This window comes from Jaculus jaculus, chromosome 4 (genome assembly GCF_020740685.1).
Source record: "Jaculus jaculus isolate mJacJac1 chromosome 4, mJacJac1.mat.Y.cur, whole genome shotgun sequence".
Classification (NCBI taxonomy): Eukaryota; Metazoa; Chordata; class Mammalia; order Rodentia; family Dipodidae; genus Jaculus; species Jaculus jaculus.
In genome coordinates this window covers 116,311,441-116,331,873 of record NC_059105.1, presented here as the reverse complement: position 1 = coordinate 116,331,873, position 20,433 = coordinate 116,311,441, and the positions used below count along the sequence as shown (strand labels likewise).

General features: G+C 39.6%; 1 protein-coding gene across 2 annotated transcripts in view; it reads right to left on the bottom strand.

The window, feature by feature from the left end:
- The window catches only part of Nphp1 (nephrocystin 1), an 84,056-nt gene that overhangs the window by 17,628 nt on the left and 45,995 nt on the right, over nucleotides 1-20,433 (bottom strand). For both annotated transcript variants that reach the window (XM_045148218.1, XM_045148219.1), the window contains exons 10-14: nucleotides 19,160-19,254; nucleotides 14,709-14,837; nucleotides 3,880-3,954; nucleotides 2,004-2,114; nucleotides 770-852 (exon numbers count right to left, since the gene is read on the bottom strand). In XM_045148218.1, coding sequence (XP_045004153.1) covers nucleotides 770-852; nucleotides 2,004-2,114; nucleotides 3,880-3,954; nucleotides 14,709-14,837; nucleotides 19,160-19,254 — 493 coding nt within the window. The remainder of the gene's footprint in view (nucleotides 1-769; nucleotides 853-2,003; nucleotides 2,115-3,879; nucleotides 3,955-14,708; nucleotides 14,838-19,159; nucleotides 19,255-20,433) is intronic.

Below are 20,433 nucleotides of genomic sequence, written 5' to 3'. Positions count from 1 at the left end.
TCCCGGGCAAGGAGGCCACACAGGGGGTGTTATCTAAAGTAATATTCACAATGAGACTTTGGGATAGGAATTACGTCTCCAGATTAAAGATGAAGGAAAAGGAGGCCTGGCGACATGAAGGAACCCACCCACAATTACACAGGCATCCCTGGCCCACAGCTCTGGATGTTAGAACTTTCCACTTCGAACCTTGGTCATGATCCAGCCTTCTCTTTGCCCATCTGAATCTCTCCTGTGAATCTCTTCCTTATATCCTTTGACTTAGATCTTTGTTTCCCCATTTTAAGTTTTTCCTACTAGTTTCTGAAGTGGTGATGGTGATGTCTTTTCTATACATACCACAAACATTTGCTTCCAGGCTGCAGTATGAATTTGTTGGCACTAGTCTATGATTGCAGTGACCTGCCTGTTCCAGAAGGAAGGCAGGGGATCTCGGAGGACTTGGCTTCTAGCTCTCTGGAGAGAATTAGGCTGTGTTCTCTGCATGGCAAAGTGTGCGAGTACCATAGGAACTCCTGACTGAACATTCTCAACAGACAGCCAGTGCAAACATCTTTAAAACACCAACTTTATAGGTCATTTTTTTTTCCTGCCTAGAATGAGAATGTGGGTACTGTTTTCATGTACTACCTTAAATAACCCTGAACACAACACAGAACGCCCTCCCCATGAAACTTGCTGATATTCTAACAGAACACACGAGAGGTGTCCAGTCTCTAGAACATTTCTATATAATTACTCATATATAAGGAACATACACCCTACTTACTTTGCTGGAATAGGAACTCCACTAGCATCGAAAAGCTTAAGGAACACCCAGCCACAACTTAACTCTCCTCGTTCACCAGTTGACTAGGAAATAAAACAAATGATTGGAACAGTGTCTGAACTAGTCAGATTTATAAGCATATTCCAGATCTTCTGAAAGGAACACACTAAGTGTACAATTTAAGGGTTAACCTATCTTTCATCAATTTATAAGCATGTTCCAGGTCTTTTGGAAGGAACCGTTAGTGTTCACTCTAGGGGCTAAGCCATCCTTTACAAGAACAAAATGAAACACTGTGGTCTTACTTGCCTTGCAGGTCAGATGTTACAGGTGGTACTTCAAATGACAATCACATTTTGTCACAATTGCTTTCGTAGGACCCTTACACCTGATGATGGGTAGTTGTTGCCATTGTGTCTTCAGTGCTCTAAACATTTTGTGGACTGATCACAAGTCAAAAGATACTAATGACATTATGAAACTTTGTTTCACAGGGAGACAATGCAGAAATCAGTCAAAGACCTCTTTGCTCAGAGAGTCATACCCTTTCCTGTTAATTGCCAGAGGTCACTGTTTACTTTGGGGACCTGCTCTTCTCCCTGTCCTACCCATCTGCAGTATACATATCTGAGTTTGTCTTAAAAGAAATGCACAGTGACACAATACCACTAATGTGATCACCCTGCCAAGGCTCTTTGAGTAGTCACAAAGTCAAGTTTATACACATTTCTTAGGCTGTTATTAGAACATGGAGATGTGGGGTTACCAGCATAGCCCCAGACTCAAGGGTTCAATGTTTCATATGATGTAAGTTAAACCAAGTTTGTGGTGTTACCTTTGTACAACTACCACTCTTCCAGGCTCCTTAATAAGAACTGTGAGTTACAAGGCTAAGTACTTAGATTCTGGAGAGAGGTGACCAACCCCTGTATTGGCATGACTCTGGTACATTCTATCATATCTGCAAAGTCCCAGCCTTTATGAACGTTAATTCTTAAAAAGTACTGAAGCTCAGTAATGGCATAAGTATAAACAAATCTCCCTTTATTTTAAATGCCATATTATAAAACAATGCCACAGAAAAAAATAGCATCATTGTTATTCTCATTTATTCAGGATTAAAATTCAGTCACTACTAAATCCTCTATTATTTTGCTTGTAAATACAGAAATACTTCTAACACTTTCCTTTTAAATAATGCATTAGAAAGTAATATTTTTCAACTTTGACATACGTTTCGGATATAAGAAATTCCAAGTTCAAATAATATTCCAAGGTCTGGAGATGGAGAATTGGACCTGATAAAACAATCACCATCAAGCAGGCATGGCAGGATGCCAGAAACCTGAAATGATAAGAAACCTAACTTGTAGACAAAACTAAAGAGCAGGCAGGGGCTTCTAGCCACATGCATTTGCAAATGGATTATGCTTTGCATTATAGGGAGGTCTTTCAAAGAAAGAGAAAGTAGATGGATTGGATTCACCCATGCCAATGATGTGAAATAGAATCATTTAACTTCTCTATTAAAGGAAATTACCTTTATCATTATTTACTTTTTGCTCAGAGCAGTAGCTAATAGGAAAAGTACTATAAGTAGGTAGGTCCCCAGAGCTGCTATAAAACAGCTTGGCCAGGTATGGCGTCACATGCCTTTAATCCCAGTACTGGGGAGGCTGAGGTAGGAGGATCACTGTGAGTTTGAGGCCAGCCTGAGACTACATAGCAAATTCCAGGTCAGCATGGGCTAGAACAAGACCCTACTTGAAATCCAACCCCCTAAAAATAGCTTGCTGTATCCACAATACATTTATGTCAACCACTGTTGTTCATGAGCAGAACCAAAGCCAAAGACCAAGCTCAGCTCTCCTGATGATGCCTGCCTTGTAAATATTCCTTCCCCTTTTACTCATCTCACTGGGTCTCCCTGGAAAATTATATCCTCTTTTCTTGCCAAGAAAATCCTACACATTCTTCAAGGTATAATTTCTCTTGTATAAAACCTTCCTTGTGCATAAAAAAAAAAAAAAGAAAACTAAATTGAACTCCTCCCTCTTATGTGCTTCTAACACCTTTGGAGCCTCATAACAATTGCATTCTACCTGAGTGCTATTCCTTCAAACCCCAGCCCACAGGGTAGATGTCACAGCCCAGCCATGGCTACAGTTCCAACAGAGGACACCTTCCTTCTTAACATGTAAATCCCCATAAATATAGGAAAGATACCTGGTATATAACATGCTTAACTTCATTCAATAAAGTAACATATCCTTATTATCTATTCCTCTTGACAGCTCATCTTCGTATTCTGGGAAAACATTAAAAGATCTAACCCTCAACATTTCACAAGGAGACAAAGTCTCAGAATTGTGAAGTACTGGGCCAGAAGACAAGCAGTAGTTCTCCTTGGAGGCAGGGTACTCATGGGGACAAACTGACTTTTAAGAGTTATACTACAAATGAGTGAGTACACATTCATAGCCAATAAGGTGGTCGGGCCTCCAGCACAGCCTGTGCCCTCACACTGACCCTCCATCTTGCTCTCAGATCCTCTGAGGCAGTAATATAAGGCAGGGGGTTAGTTGTGGGAGGGAAGTAAATGCTAAAGCAATGAATCCTTGGAGGTAGAAAAAAGTAAACCACAGACAACTAATATTATAAAAGAACATAAAGACATCTTTGACTCACTAGCTTCTACTTAAAACTGACTCAGTGGTTGACCCTAACCTCATTCCAGCCAGGTGTAATGTGCCAGTCCCCTAGGCGTCACCTTTGATTTTATCTGAGGAAAACACAACTGTCATTAGCACAGCTGGAAGATGTTATTTACAAAAACAAAACAAAACACCTCACTTCCTAAATTTAATCTTGTTTTCATGTTCCATCAAAGGGACACTTCCTAACACTGAAATCTACTCAATGAGATGATTCATAGGAATTATAGCAGAAGCATGAATACTTTTATCAAAGTCTTCACAGAACATCTGACCTCATATATGCTATGCTATCCATGCCACTCTTTGGTTGTCTCATCCCAGATCCTAAGTGCTCAGCTTCATAGGTAAAGGGAGGTTCATTTTTCATTCCACATGCTCAAGCAGGTGACTTACCTGGGGAGAAAAGGTCCATGTTTTGGGCTTTTTAGGTTGCCATGTGGCTCTGACTGTGTGAATGTTGCTCAGAACCTGAAATGAGATTTTCCCATTTGAATTCATACTGGCTGAAATATTTTGAAATATCAACAGTGGCTGTATTAGATAGGACAGAGGGTGGGGTGCCCTCACTTCTTAATTCATTGTCATGTTTGTTTCTTTTTCATCAAGAATGGTATTGTAATGGTCTGAATGACATGTCTCCCATAGGCTCATATGGTTTGATTACTTGGTCCCCTGATAGTGGTGATTTGGGAAAGTTGTGGAGCCTTGCTGGAGGAGGTGTGTCACTGGGGGTAGGCCTTGGGATTTTGGATTCCAGGCCTCCTTGCCCAGATCTAGGAGCTACTATTGCTGCTTCCTCCTAGCTGATATGTGACAATGTGAGCCAGCTTCCTGCTCATGCCAGGTTTTCCCCACCATGATGAAACTTGCCCTTGAAACTGTAAGCCACAAGCCCTCTCTTTTTTTTTTATTTTTTTTTTAAATTTATTTATTTGAGAGTGACAGACACAGAGAGAAAGACAGATAGAGGGAGAGAGAGAGAATGGGCGTGCCAGGGCTTCCAGCCTCTGCATACGAACTCCAGACGTGTGCGCCCCCTTGTGCATCTGGCTAACGTGGGACCTGGGGAACCAAGCCTCGAACTGGGGTCCTTAGGCTTCACAGGCAAGTGCTTAACCGCTAAGCCATCTCTCCAGCCCAAGCCCTCTCTTTCTATCTGCTGCTTCTGATCACATGTTTAGTACCAGAAACAAGAAAGTAACTGCTATAGTCTGTAAGCAGCTTTTTAAATAATTAGTAAAGTATCCTAACACTAACAAAATAATGAGCAAATTGATAATTAATTCTGACTTGGGACTTGTGCCAGCAACTACTTATATTAAGTGAAATATTTATAAGATATATTTACTCAGCAAGTGAGATTTGGTGTAGAAATGGCCTGTTAAGAAAAGTAAGCCAGGTAATCACTTTATATATGGTCTGTTACCTTGTCACTAAACAGGCAATGCCACCAACTCAGATAGTTTGTATTTTTCTTTTCTAGGCCAATATATTATATTCTTCTTGCAATTTAATTTCCTTTAAAATACTGCATACAAAAGGGTTATCCTACAATTTACATAGAAACAATGAAAAATAAAAGAATCTCAAACTTTATGTAAGGAGTTCAAATTTTTGCAGTTAAACAAATGACATCTAATTTTAAGTTTAGGCAAAAATATTATAGTGTAATACTTGTAATAATTAAGCTTTAAAAACAACTCAAGTAAACCCAAATGTGCCATATTCAGTAAAACAGAGTTAAGGGTCTTTTGTATCCCTCTTAGTAGGCATGACTTTACAGGGAGACAAGTTGTTTTCCATATAAAATCCTCAGTTTCCTGAACTTATAGTCTTAATGTTTTCCTAAAATATATAGTCTCAACTTGGGATCAAACTCCTTCTGATTATTATCTGCTATAATAAGCACAAGGCTGACTCTTAATTCTTCTAAGGCTCCTCTCAAGTTTGCCAACAATAAGGAAATAGAAGGGAGACAAGGAATGTCTTGGCAATCACAGAAATTGAAACTCTGCACTCTCTCTCTCCTCTTATCTTTTCCATGTGGAGAATTCTGATCTTGATATGTAGACTAAGCCTAATTTTATTTATTTATTTATTTAAATATTTTATTTTTATTTGTTTATTTGAGAGAGGAAAAGAAGGAGAGAAAGAAAGAGAAAACGGGTGTGCCAGGGCTTCCAGCCACTGCAAACAAACTCCAGATGCATGTGCCTCCTTGTGCACCTGGCTTACGTGGGTCCTGCGGAATCCAACTGAGGTCCTTTGGCTTTGTAGGCAACGCCTAACTGTTAGGCCATCTCTCTAGCCCTCAGGCTAATTTTATATCCTTCTTGAAGTACACATTCTGATAGCTAAAAAGACCTCAGTCACCATGTCACTACATATTTGAGAAAAGTAAAGCTAGAATCATACTGCTTTCTGTATGAAGACAGATACAAGGGAAGCAATAATTAGAATGGGAATATAATGAAATGAGGATTTTCAGACATTACCAGTGGTTGTATAAATGGAAGAACCTCTCAGGAAAATAATGTGGTATCACCCAGTACATGATATAGTCCCCCTCCAAGCACAGGCTCTAAAGAGAGCTGGTATTACCCAGTACATGATATAGTCCCCCTCCAAGCATATTACCCAGTACATGATATAGTTCCCCTCCAAACATATACTCTAAAGAGAGTTGGTATTACCCAGTATATGATATAGTCCCCCTCCAAGCATATACTCTAAAGAGAGCTGGTATTACCCAGTATATGATACAATTCTCCCTCCAAGCATATATTCTAAATAGAGCTGGTATTACCCAGCACATGGTATAATTCCCCCTCCAAGCATATACTCTAAAGAGAGCTGGCATTACCCAGTACATGATATAATTCCCCCTCCAAGAATATACTCCAAAGAGAGCTGGTATTACCCAGCACATGGTATAATTCCCCCTCCAAGCATATACTCTAAAGAGAGCTGGTATTACCCAGCACATGGTATAATTCCCCCTCCAAGCATATACTCTAAAGAGAGCTGGTATTACCCAGCACATGGTATAATTCCCCCTCCAAGCATATACTCTAAAGAGAGCTGGTATTACCCAGTACATGATATAGTCCCCTTCCAAGCATATACGCTAAAGAGAGCTGGTATCACCCAGTACATGATATAGTCCCCCTCCAAGCATATACTCTAAAGAGAGCTGGTATCACCCAGTACATGATATAGTCCCCCTCCAAGCATATACTCTAAAGAGAGTTGGTTTACCCAGTATATGATATCATCTCCGTCCAAGCATATACTCTAAAGACATGTCTTATGTTGAAGAAATCTCACTCAGAGACTGCAAACGTAAAAATATTCCTTAACAGAAGAATAGATAAATAATTGTGGGATATTCCCCACAACAAAAAATCATTGTATCCTTGAAAATATTCATTAATAGTGAAATCCAACTAAGATACATCTCAAAAACACAATGGTGATGGGAACAAAGAAAAGCTGTAGGAGGATACAAGCTTTTGATGTCACTTTGTAAAGAATGAAAACATTAAAACTAGGCTATATAAAATCAATAAAACAAAATTTAGAATAGTCATTTACCTATATAGAGGGATAGAATGGGTTAGGGGAGGAGTACATTGGGACCCTCAATCACATTCTAGGGTTAAATTTCAAATTAGTAAGACCATTTTTAGAGACTTTTTAGGTGCACAGAGTTAAGTAGAAAGACTTGGATACTGCCTACTGTTAGGCTTTAGCAGGGAGAGATGGAGAAGCCATGGGACTCTGCTTTGCCAGTCCCTGTATGTTTACACACTTTGGGAACAGTTCATAACTTTAAAAAAATAATTAATTTGAATAATAATCAGTTTGTATATGAAATATGTATAAAAGAAATGTTCTCAGATAAGAAAGATTCTTCAAGTGCGCTTTACATCTGTCTTATTGGTGTACTATTTCTTAGCGAGTGCTTAAAGGTGGCTTCAACTCACAGCAGTCCTCCTACCTTAACCTTTCCAGTGCTGGAATTAAAGGCATGAGCCATCATGCCCAGCTGTACTCATAATTTTATTACACTGGTTTCATTACGTATCATCTTCCATTCATCAATTCATCTTCTATATTAATGTACCTCAAATGTTCAGACATCATTGAACTTCTCTGCAAATACTGTAATATGCATATTAACTAAAGTTTAGTTCATTTTTACATTCCTTTAGTGTAAAATATAATGAAATATACAAACCTTGTTTACTCATTTGTTGAGGGTAGAGATAGGAATGTGGACTAGCTAGAGATCACAGGACCCTAGGGATATCACAATTGGTGCCATCAATGTGGCCAGGTGGGGAGTCTAAACATCCATTAGGGTCCAGAAATAAGGAGGTACACCTTTCCTCAGTGTGAACAGAAGACATATGGGGACTCTGGACTGCACTCTTACCTGGCAGCAATGAGGTGGCATGCAGCCTCACCTGCCAGCACAGTATCAGAAGTCTGCTTAAAATCAAATTTTAGGGCTGGGGATGTAGCTCAATGGTAGAACACTTGACTAGCATGTGCAAACCCTGGTCTCCACCACCGGTACCACATACCCACACTGTACTATTGTTTGAGGCAGAGTCTCTTCATAATACAATACTCACAATATGCAAGATTCAAGAAAATATCACTCATGATACTAAGATCCAAACATTCAATAGATACCAACACTAAGAACATAGATGCAAGAATTATTTAACATGGGTTGCAAAGCAACCCCCCAAAAAGGCATAAGCAATCCTGGGCATACTTAAAATGAATTTAAAACAAAGAAATGCAGTGTGAAGAAAACTAAGGAAATCTGGACAGAATGGAAGATATAAAGAAGATCCACACGGACATTATTGAACAGGAAAACAACAAACATCTACTGCATCAACTCAAGAGCAGAACAGAAAACAAAACAAACAAACAAACAAAAAACAGAAAGATAATCAGGGAACTAAAATATAAAAACGTGGAAATTCTGCCATCTAAATAAATAAGATGGAACAGGTATAAACAAGCAAGCAAAGCAGAGAACCTCATAAACCTGGAAGAGCTTGACAAGATACAGTATTTGCATCTTCAGACTCCCAGAGGATAGCAATATGTGGAGTTTAAAATGTATTTGTAGAAAAATCAACCAGCCAGGCAAGATGCATACACAGGTATAGTGGTGACACATAAGTTATGGGGGTATTTCCAGACCTTTCACCTAGTTTTAACATTTCTTATTTGTAACTAGACTTAGATTTATTACAGAACTTAAATACAGAGCATTACTATTAAATTTGTTCTACAACTTCTCAACTTGGAAATCTGTTACAAATTAGCTGTATAAATTAAATTTTATGATTTTGATATAAGTTCTGTTATTTTGATATGTTATTAAAATCTAATTTTGGGGCTAGGAAGATGGCTCAGCAGGAAAGGCACTTGCTTGCAAAGCCTACTGAGCCAGGTTCGATTCCTCAGTGCCCATGTAACACCAGATGCACAATATAGCACAGGTGTCTGGAATTTCTTTGCAGTGGCATGAGGCGCTAATGTACCTCTTTCCCTCTCTCTAATAAATAAATAAAAATAAGCATTTTTTTAACCTAATGTTAAGTTAGAGTTGGGTGTGATAGCACACACCTGTAATTCCAGCATTCTGGAAACAGAGGCAGGAGGATCATGAGTTTGAGATGAGTCTGGGCTACAGCGAGAGATCCAGAACTGCCTAGAGTACACAAAAGACTCTATCTTTGAAAAATTAAGGTAGAATCCCAGCATTTGGGAGGCTAAGACTGAGGGTCACAAGTGATAAGTGTGAGGCCAGAATGGATGAGCTAAATGCAATGCTGTCACTGACATTTCTTCTTGGTCACTGATGACACCTGCCGGCCTATTTATGGAAGTGAATTTGTGCCCAGACTGGAAGTGAAGATACATTTCAAGTTCCGATGAAAGAGAGGCATTTTCATTACACTAGGATTTGTAAGAATACTCAACATGAACAGAACCAAACCTCTGTCAACTTCTCCACACTGGGTCCTCTTCGCATTTCCCATCCCACCGAAAGTTACCAGCATCCATCAGGTGTGGAAGTCTGAGACCTGAAACCCACTTAACATTTTACTCTCTCCAACATTTCACACCCAGTCCTTCACCCACTTTTGTTGACTCTTGCCTCTTACCTCTCCCTCTCCACAGCAATCCTGCCCACCTTTCTAATTGTAATCATCACCTCTTTAGTCACACTTGTGAAGTACCCACTGTGCTCTGTGGTGTTCTAAGTTCTTGACTAACATTAACTCAACCCCTACACCAACCAGTGAGGAAAGGGAAATCGCAAGGTCAGATCACTGGGTCAAGGTGCCATGCCAGCAATGGCAGAGCCAATAATCTTATGTGAGCTGGCTTCAGGTTTTTTTCTCTTGAACATGACCTTTGTCCTTGATCTCCATACTGTTCCCAAGTACCGTGCCCCTTGATCCCAGCGGTCTCCTCATACATCCTCTGACTCCTCTCCAATCATTCTTTAGAGAAGCAAAGATCGTCTTCAAACATAAATCTAATCATGTCACATCCTCTGATTACTTTGTTTACAGGACAAAGATAGAGCTTTAAAATCAAAGCTGATGGCATGTATCTTACACTCACTCTGTCCCTTGCTGTCATCTCTGACTACCTTCTCTACTCAGCCACACTTGCCTCCCAATTCCGAAGGATCTTTACCTGTGCTGTGCTTCAGCCAGGTATACACTCTTGTGAATGAAGAGTTTACTTTGGCTCATGATTTAAAGGTATTGTCCACCACGGTAAAGAAGACATGGTGGTGAGAGTGACTCCAGCTAAGGCAGCAAGAGTGAAAGGCAGCTGGTCCCATTGTATCCTTAGTCAGGAAGCAGAGAGAGATGAATGTTCTTGCTCAGCTCAACTCAGCTTCCCTTTTTTTCCCTTTTGATTCAGTCTAGACCTCAGCCCATTCAATGGTGCTGCCTACATGCAGGGTGAACCTTTCCTTGGTAGTTAAACCTCACTGGAAATGTTCTCAAAGATGCATCCAGAGGTGTGTCTCCAAGTCTAGTCATGTCAACAATGAACATTAACCATCACAGTCCTAATTTAATTCTATGTGCTCAAGAACCATATATGGTTTGGGCTTCAATTCTATTAAATTTGTTTAGGCTTGTCTTCTGATCCAAGACCATCTATCTATCTAGGTGATTATTCCACATGCACTGAAGTCATGCACATTTCAGTATTATAAGGTGAGCTTTTATATAAATATCAATATCAATTGTATCTACTTTGCTGACATGTTAGTTAATTCTTTTCTATTCTTGCTAATTCTCTGTATGTTTCTTAGGTGCTACTGAGAGAAATGTTGAATTTTCCAACTATGACTGTGGCTTTGCTCATTTCTATTTTGAGGCTTATATACTTAACTTCATGTATTTTTGATAATGGATGTATATACATTTAGGACTGCTATGTCTTCCTGGGGGTTTAGCCTTTTTCTCAATATGCAATATCCACTTATTGAGTAATATCTTTTCAGTGGTGTATCTTCTTCCGTCCTCATTTTAACCTACCTATCTTATTTTTAAAATATTTTTATTTGTTTATTTGAAAGCAGAGAGAGAGAGATAGAGAGAGACATAGAGCCAGCGAGCATGAACATGAACATACCAGAGTCTCTAGCCACTTCAGTCAAACTTCAGGTACAGGTGCCTCTTTGTACATCTGGCTTTATATGGGTATTGGGGAACTGAACCCTGCTCATTAGGCTTTGTAGGCAAGTGCCTTAACTGCTGAGTCATCTCTCCAGTACAGGAGCTAGAGAGATATTCTTGTACAGAGTACATAGCTGGGCATTCTTTATTATTGTCTTACTTGTATTTCCCTGATAATTTATTATATATTAAGTCTCTCTCTCTCTCTCTCTCTTTCTCTCTGTTTTTTCGAGGTAGGGTCTCACTCTAGTCCAGGTTGATCTGGAATTCACTATGTAGTCTCAGGTTGGCCTTGAACTCACAGTGATCCTCCTACCTCTGAGTAACTCTTAATATATCTACTGATTTTCCATGTTTTCTTTCTTGAGGTGCTTATTCAAATCTTTTGTTGTTGTTGTTGCTGTTTTGAGGTAGGGTTTCACTCTAGCCCAGGATGACCTGCAATTCACTATGTAGTCTCAGAGTGGCCTCGAGTTTATGGTGCTCCTCCCACCTCTGCCTCCTGAATGCTGGGATTAAAGGCATGTGCCACCATGTCCGGCTCATTCAAGTCTTTTGATCATTGAAAGATTTGAGTTATCTTTTAGCTGAGTGTACACCATGCACAAAGCCCTAGGTTCAATCTTTAGCACTGAAAACAAACAAACAGACAAACAAACAAAAAAACCAAGTAGCTAAAATTTGAGTTTTCTTTTTATTTCTTAGACATTCTTGGTTTACCCCTGATCTTAGGGGAAAATTATTCAGTCTTGGGGAGGGGATATGATGGAGAATGGAGTTTCAAAAAGTGGGAGGAGGGAGGGCATTACCATGGGATATTTTTTATAATCATGGAAGTTGCTAATAAAAATTTGAAATAAAAAGAAGAAAATTATTCAGTCTATCAGTTTTAAGTATGGTGATGCTAACTTACATTTTTCTTGTTGCTCTTTACAAATTTGAGGGAAGTCCCTTCTAATTCTAGTTTGTAGAAAACTTTTTAAAAAATCTTGAATGGAAAATAAAAATTGTTAAACATTTTTCCATATCTACTTTCTTTTTTCTTTTTCAGTTTTTCAAGGTAAGGTCTCAGTCTCACTCAGGCTGACCTGGACTTCACTATGTAGTCTCAGGGTGGCCTCAAACTCATGGTGATCTTCCTACCTCTGCCCCTGAGTGCTGGGATTAAAGGCGTGTGCCACCATGCTTGGCTCTCAATATCTATTTTTTTTAAACATTTTTTGTTCATTTTTATTTATTTATTTGAGAGTGACAGAGAGAGAGGGAGAGAAAGAGACATTTAGAGAGAGAATGGGTGTGCCAGGGCTTCCAGCCACTGCAAACAAACTCCAGACGCGTGCACCGCCTTGTGCATCTGGCTAACATAGGTCCTGGGGAATCAAGCCTCAAACCGGGGTCCTTAGGCTTCACAGGCAAGCGCTCAACTGCTAAGCCATCTCTCCAGCCCTCAATATCTAGTTTCTATGTCTATTGTTCACATGATTTTTCTTTTTGTGCTATTAATATGAAAATTTACAAAAATGGTTTCAAATGTCAAATGTTAACTGAGTAAGTGTATACATTTAAATTCTTGGGAGAAACTTCAATTATTTGTGATATGCTGTTCTTTTTATCTTGCACTAGATTCAATTTTATGATTTTTTTTTTTAATTTTTAGGATTTTAGTTTCTATATCCCTAAGAGGTTTTGCAATTTTTCTTTCTTGGTATGTCATATTTGGTATCATGTTTTTCTTGGGTTTATGAACTCAATTGTGAAACATTTTCTCTTTATCTTTCTTTGAGTGAATTTGTATAAGATTAATATCTCTCTTCTTCATCCTTGGAAGAATTCACTAGTGAATCCACCTGAGCCTGCAGTTTCCTTTGCAGAAAGATTTCTTAAGCTTCCATTCATTTATCAGATTATTCATTTCTTGTGTAAATTTTAGCAAATTATGATTCTCATGAAGCTGTCTATTTTATTAGGATTTTCGAACTTACTGGTATAAAGTTGTTGATAATATCCCATGTTGGCGGCTGAGGATGCAGCTCAGTTGGTAGAGTGCTTGCCTACCATGCATGAAGCCCTGGGTTTGATCCCAGAACATAAAACCAGGTGTGGCAGTCACACCCATAATCCTAGCACTCAGGAGGTAGAGGCAAGATAATCAGAAGTCTAAGGTCACTTTCAGCCACATAGTGAGTTTGAGGCCAGCCTGACTACATGACACCCTGTCTTTTACAAAAAAAAATACAAACAAAAATGTTGGCCTTTAAAAAACTGTATGATCTGTGATACTATCTCTATCTCTATGTCAGATATTGGTAATTTGTTTTCTTTCTCTCTTACTTAGCATCTTTTAAATTGACTCTGAAAAGAATCAGCTTTTTTCTTTTCTTTTTCTTTCTTTTTTTTTTTTTTTTTTTGAGGTAGGGTCTCACTCTAGCCCAGGCTGACCTGGAATTCACTATGTACTATCAGGATGGCCTCGAACATGGCGATCCTCCTACTCTGCCTCCTGAGTGCTGAAATTAAAGGCATGTGCCACCATACCCGGCGTCATCTTTTTTCTATATTATTAATTTCTATTCTTTATTATTTCCTCCTTTCTATTTCCATCAGGTTTGATTCACTCTCCTACTCCTAGATTTTTAAGTTGGTTCTTCAGATAACTGCTTTTGAGTATTTTTTATAGTATATGGAATTAAAGCCATAAATTTCTACCTAAGCATACAGCTTGAACCTCATAAATGATATATTATTTTATTAAAATATTTTATTTAATTATTTATTTGCAAGGGAGAGGTAGGTTGAGAATGGGCACACCAGGGCCTCTAGCCATTGCAAACCAACTGTAGACACATGCATGACCTTGTGCATCTGGCTTATGTGGGTACTGGGGAATCAAACCTGGGTCCTTGGGTTCTGCAGGCAAGTGCCTTTACTGTTAAGCCATCTTTCCAGCCAGAAAGATATGCTGTTTTTAAAAACATCCCACAGACTTTGGTTTGGTAGTTGGTGAAAACCACCCTGCTAGCAATCAGGGATGAGCTGAGTGGAAAAAAGATGAAGAGGAAGCTTTGTAAGGAGAGGGTCTCCTTCAATATTTTGACTGTAGTGTTGGTTTTACAGACATTACATCTGTCAAAGTGTAATATTCTAGCTAAGACTTGGACTGAGTGAAACAGCAGAACATGGACATCAGTACCTTCTGCAGGTGAATCAAATCTAAGCTCAGATTAACTGCGATGAGCCATAATCATCAAATACTTATCAATTCAAAGAGCCAGGGGTCAGCCCAACATAATCAGAATCAGCGTGGGTACACTACCATATATGTATATGTATATGCATATGGATGTGGGTATATATAATTGAGAGGTGAGAGGCACAGAGAGGGAGAGAGAAGTGAGGAAAATGTAGTATTTGGATAATGTACGTAATATGTGGTAAAAACGAAATATTTTTCCATTATCTTGATTTAGTCCTCAGTAAACTCACCTTGCTACCATCAAACAGACAGAGGCGTACATGTCTGCTGAGAACCTGTATGCTTGTTCCTGGGAGAGGAATCATTTTACAGCTCCACAGGGTCAGAATCAATGAAACACGACTTGGTATTGACTTAATCTAAAAGAAAAATTAATTATAAAAATTATTTTTATCATTTATAGGACTCCATTTCCCCAATTAACTTTTTTTGATTTTTCGAGGTAGGGTTTCACTGTAGCTCAGGCTGACCTAGAATTGACTATGTAGTCTCAGGGTGGTCTCAAACTCATAGCAAACCTCCTACCTCTGTCTCCCGACCGCTGGAATTAAAGGCGTGCACCACCATGCCCAGCTTCCCAATCAACTTTTACGTATATAACTTTAAAAAACAGGGATGGAGAGATGGGTTAGCAGTTAAGCGCTTGCCTATGAAGTCTAAGGACCCTGGTTTGAGGCTCGATTCCCCAGGACCCAGGTTAGCCAGATGCACAAAGGGGCACATTTGTCTGGAGTTCGTTTGCAGTGGCTGGAGGCCCTGGCGCACCCATTCTCTCTCTCTCTCTCTCTCTCTCTCTCTCTCTCTATCTCTTTCTCTCTCTGTCACTGTCAAATAAATAAATAAATGAATATTTTTTTAAAAAAAAAAAGAAAAGAAACATAAAACTGGATGTGGTAACACTTAATTGTAATCCCAGAACTTGGGAGGTACAGGCAGGAGGACCAAGAGTGCAAGGTTAGCCTCAACTATAAAGTGGGTCTGAGCCAGGCATAGTAGTGCACGCCTTTAGTCCCAGCACTTGAGAGGCAGAGGTAGAAGGATCGCCATGAGTTCGAGGCCAACCTGAGACTACATAGTGAATTCCAAGTCAGCACGGGCTAGAGTGAGAGCCTACCTTGAAAAACCAAAAGAATATATAAATAAAGTGGGTTTGAGGCCATTCCTGTTACATGTAATTATTTTGTCTCAAATGAATTTAAAAACAACCTAAAAACCAAATAAACAAGATGTCCTGTACCCAAGGAAAATGTATATACACTGAAAAAGAAGAAAAAAGTTCTATATAAACATATACACAAGAAAATCTTCAGGGCTGGGAAGGTGCTTGCTTGCAAAGCCTACTGGTTGGGTTCTATTCCTTAATACCCAAATAAAGCCAGGTGCAAAAAGTGGCCCAGTGTTTGACATTTGTTTAGAGTAGCAAGACAATTTGACACACACACATATACACACATACAAATAAATAAATAAAAACATATTTCTTAAAAAAGGAAATGACTCATACAGTTCATTTAATATGAAAATAAGTCATTTCAGGTAAATTTTTCATAAAATTACATTTGAAACAATTGCATTTTTCTTAACTAGTTACAAACTGCAATGAAAAGAGCTGACAGGATTAGCAGGTCCTGTCACATGCTGACTATGGGGTCACTGTATTCTAGACTCAGGTCATCCCTACAGGATGTGAGTGGGCACAGACAGCCACCAGGGCAGAGCAACCAGAGCACAGGGGAATTTGTATTACCCAGCTACTGCTCCTTTGGCTTGGGTTGTTCTGTTTTGACTCTGAAATGTCTCCCACAGGTCATGTGTTTGTTAACTTGGTCCCCAGCTGGTGGTGCTATTTTGGGAGGCTGTGGAACCTTTAGGATAGGGCCTAGATGGTGGCAGTGGGACACTATGGGTAGATTTTGAAGATCAGATCATATCTGGTTCTGGCCCAACTTTCCTGCTTCCTGGTCTGTGGGCCACATGAGAAACTCTGCCACATGTTCCCACTGCCAGAGATTCTCTGCCACACCTTCCCCACCATTATGGGGAAGTATCAATGAAACTATGAGCCAAGATAAACTGTTCATGTTTTAGGTTGTTCTGTGAGTTATTTTGTCACACTAATGATAAAAGTAACTAATGCAAATCGTTATCTCTGTTCTACTTTGGCTTCTTGAATAGATATTTTTTGCATGTGCACATTGTGTGGTATGTGGTATGTGCAGTGTACATGCGTGTGAGGATGTGCGTGCCCTGTGTGCATGCCTGCAGAGGCTAAAGGAGAACACTGGAAGGGAGAGCAGGCATCTTCCTCTATTGCTCTTTCATGTTGTTTCCTTGAGATGGAGTCTCTGACTGAACCTATAGCTGCTATTTGCAGCCAGGCTGGCTGACCAGTGATTCTCCTGGGTCTGCTCCCTACAGGACAGGAGTGACAAGCATGCAGGGCCATGACCAGCTTTTCATATGGGTGCTGGGGATCAGGCTCAGGCATTCTTAGGCCCCCATACTTGCATAGCAACTCTCTTGCCCACTAAGCCATCCCCTCATCCTTACATAGATATTTTGACACAGAGAATGTACTGACCATCTGATGTGACTGCTCAGGTTTATTTCAAAGTATGAGTAAGATTGTGAATAAACTGACATACTGATGTTTATGTCTTAAGAACAGATTCAACTAGCTTAACTTTCTAGATAAATTATACTGACAACTAATAGTTGAGTATTTTTAATTAAAATTGAGAGCTAAAAAGTTAGTTCTCTGATTACAAGTTCATTAAATTAACTATAATTTACTCAACATTTGTGTTGATTTTCAGTACAAGATATTTGATACTAAATATTTAAAATATTTAAGTTATTTAAAAGTAAGACGGTCCAGACAAGACGTGGGTTGCAAGGAAAGGGACACTGAAGTTCAGCGCCACACTGACAACGGTTCCTTTGTTGTGCTGTCGGGAGGGGCAGGAGCAAAGAGTGTAAATAGGAATGGCAGTGATGCGCTCATAATTTCTATCTGCTATAAATATATAAAGTGGAATTAAATGTCAAGTGTTTCCTACTTCAAATACTGATATAAGAATAGTTTATTCTTTTAAAAACTTTTTATTTTTATTTATTTATTTGAAAGTGATAGACAGAGAAAGCAGGGGAGAGAGAGAGAAAGAGAGAGAGAAAATGGGTGCATCAGGGTCTCCAGCCACTGAAAACCAACTCCAGACACGTGTGCCCCCTTGTGCATCTGGCTAATGTGGGTTCTGGGGAATTGAGCCTTGAACCGGGGTCCTTAGGCTTCACAGGCAAGTGCTTAACCACTAAGCCATCTATCCAGCCCAAGAATAGTTTATTATTAATGCTACACAAAAATTACAATCATAAAATTCTGCAACTTACTCATTTTGACATAATTAATATCACTACTAGTACTGATGATGATACTGGCTGTGTTAAACAACCTTCCGTGATCATAACAAATATTTAAGATAATAACCTTAGGAGATGAAAGGTTTATTGGTTAGCTTGTCATGGCCTGTGGTGAGGTAGTGCAGTGTGGGAGGAAAGTGGCGGCATGATGTGCTCAGCTCACAGCAGCTAGAACAACAAGGGAGAGAAAGGAGCCAGAGGCCTAAGGAGCCTCACCTCTTTCAATGAAGCTCCACCTTTCTAAAGCTTCACCACCTTCTCATAGTGCTAAAGGCTGGGGGCTAAGCCTTTGGTACATGGGTCTTTGTGGGGGGGGGGGCTGTTATGTGGTTGTCTCCTCTGGACTGAAACATTACCTTAGGTCAGAGGCCTAGGAAACTCACAAGGCCTGACCCCAAAGTTATATAAGCAAAAAAGAAAAAAAAAAATTGGACTAGAGAGATGATTTAGTGGTTAAGGGGCTTTCCTATGAAGCCTAAGGACCCAAGTTTGACTCCCAGAACCCATGTAAGCCAGATGCACATGGTGGTACATGCATCTGGAGTTCATTTGCAGTGGCTAGAGGCCCTGGCACGTTCCCTCTTTGTCTCTCTTTCTCATAAATAAATAAATAAAGCATTTTTAAAACATCAGTTGCCGGGGTGGGGAGGAGAAGGAATACCTGCCTATAAGTTGAGCAGGGAACTCCAGTGAATCAGGTCATCATGTATGCTGGGGTGTGGCCCTGTGGTGATGCAGCTGCCCGTTACCCAGCTCAGGTAAGGAAGCATCATCCACACTCTTGTAAGTAGCCCCAAGGGATCCACTGAGTCACAAAGCTAAACTTGGATGGAATCATTTCTCTGGTCTGTCATGGCCCTCTCTCATGAATAGGAATACTTAACCAAACCAGAGCACTAACATTTACTGAGTTCTTATCATGTGTCAAGCATCGTTAATGTAATTCTTAGAACAGTTTTATGCTGGAAGTATCATGATTATCCTCCTTTTACAGATGAAGAATTTGAGGAAAAGAATGATTAAGATAGAAACTTAGAATTATTTTCTTTGTAATCACAAGAGAAGAAAACAATAAGGGAAATAAGATCAAGTTGAGGTACCAAGTTTGTTATGAAAACATCATTGTTTCAAAACCAAATGACAGAAACAGTTTTCTGTGCTCTCTACTCTGCAATGCATTTATCAATGTACGTGTTATTTGCATAAGGAGCTGGGACAGAGCCTGGGAAGGCGCAGTCTGACCAACAGTAACTATACTTACAGTGCCTTCTTTAGCATCCCACATCAGGTCTTTGAAGGCCAGTTTTGATGTTGTGAGCTCTGGCTGTAAGAAGTAACTTGCTCGAAATTGATTCCCTGCAAAACAAAGCTCTCTTTATTTTCTTACAGAAAAAGGAATAAAATTCAAAACCAAAAATCCCTAATTTTATGCTATAAACTTAGGAAACAATTTCCAAAATGACAAGCTGCTTACCAGGAATTTGACTTTCAAGATAGATGATTATTATTTTTAAGTGTGGTATGTGTGCTATGGGAAATATGGTATACGCGTGTGTGTGCGCGCACGTGTGGAGATGCACACACCCTGTGTATAACGTACACAGAAGCCAGAGGAGAACACTGGGTGTCCAGTTCTATTGCTTTTCTGCATGATTTCCTTGAAACAGCCTCTCACTGAACCCAGAGCTGCTGGGGATTTTGTTGTTACTGTTTTTTGTGCGATTGGCTGACCAGCAAGCCCCAGCGATTTTCTGGTCTCTGCCCCCCACAGTGGGGCACACCCAATTTTTTTTTTTTTATGTGGTTGCTAGGGAACTTTTCTTATGCTGGCACAGGCTAGTGTGTGACAAGCTTACTTACCCACTGAGCCTCTAAAACATCACTTTCTCAGTGCTGGGATTGTGAGCGTGTGCCATCATGCCCAATTTTGTTTTCTTTCTTTCTTTTTAATTTTATTTACTTACTTGTTTGTTTTTTCAAGGTAGGGTCTTGCTCTAGTCAAGGCTGACCTGGGATTCAGTATGTAGTCAGGCTGGCCTTGAACTCACAGCAGTCCTACATTTGCCTCCCAAGTGCTGGGACTAAAGGTGTGCACCACCACACATGGCCCCATTTTGTTTTCTATATGGGTTCTAGTGCTCAAACTCAGGTCCTCATGCTTGCTAGGCAGGCTCTTTATTGATTAAGCTATCTCTTCAATCTCCTAGCTTTTTTTTTGTAGTTTCACTTCTTAAGAAAAAAAAAACATTTTTATACTCCTCTTCCATAGTTTAGGCATGGAGAATAATTACTATAAAATTAAGATTTGTTCAAGATATAATTTTTGACCCAGGTGTGGTGGCACATGCCTTTAATCCCAGCACTTAGGAGGCAGAGGTAAGAGGTTCACCATGAGTTCGAGGTCAGCCTCAGACTACATAGTGAATTCCAGGTTAAGCCTGGACTAGAGTGAAACTTTACCTCTAAAACAAAATAATAATTTTTGAATCCCTGCTCCGTGTTGAGTGCTGTAAGTCAGGAATGTTAATAGTGAAC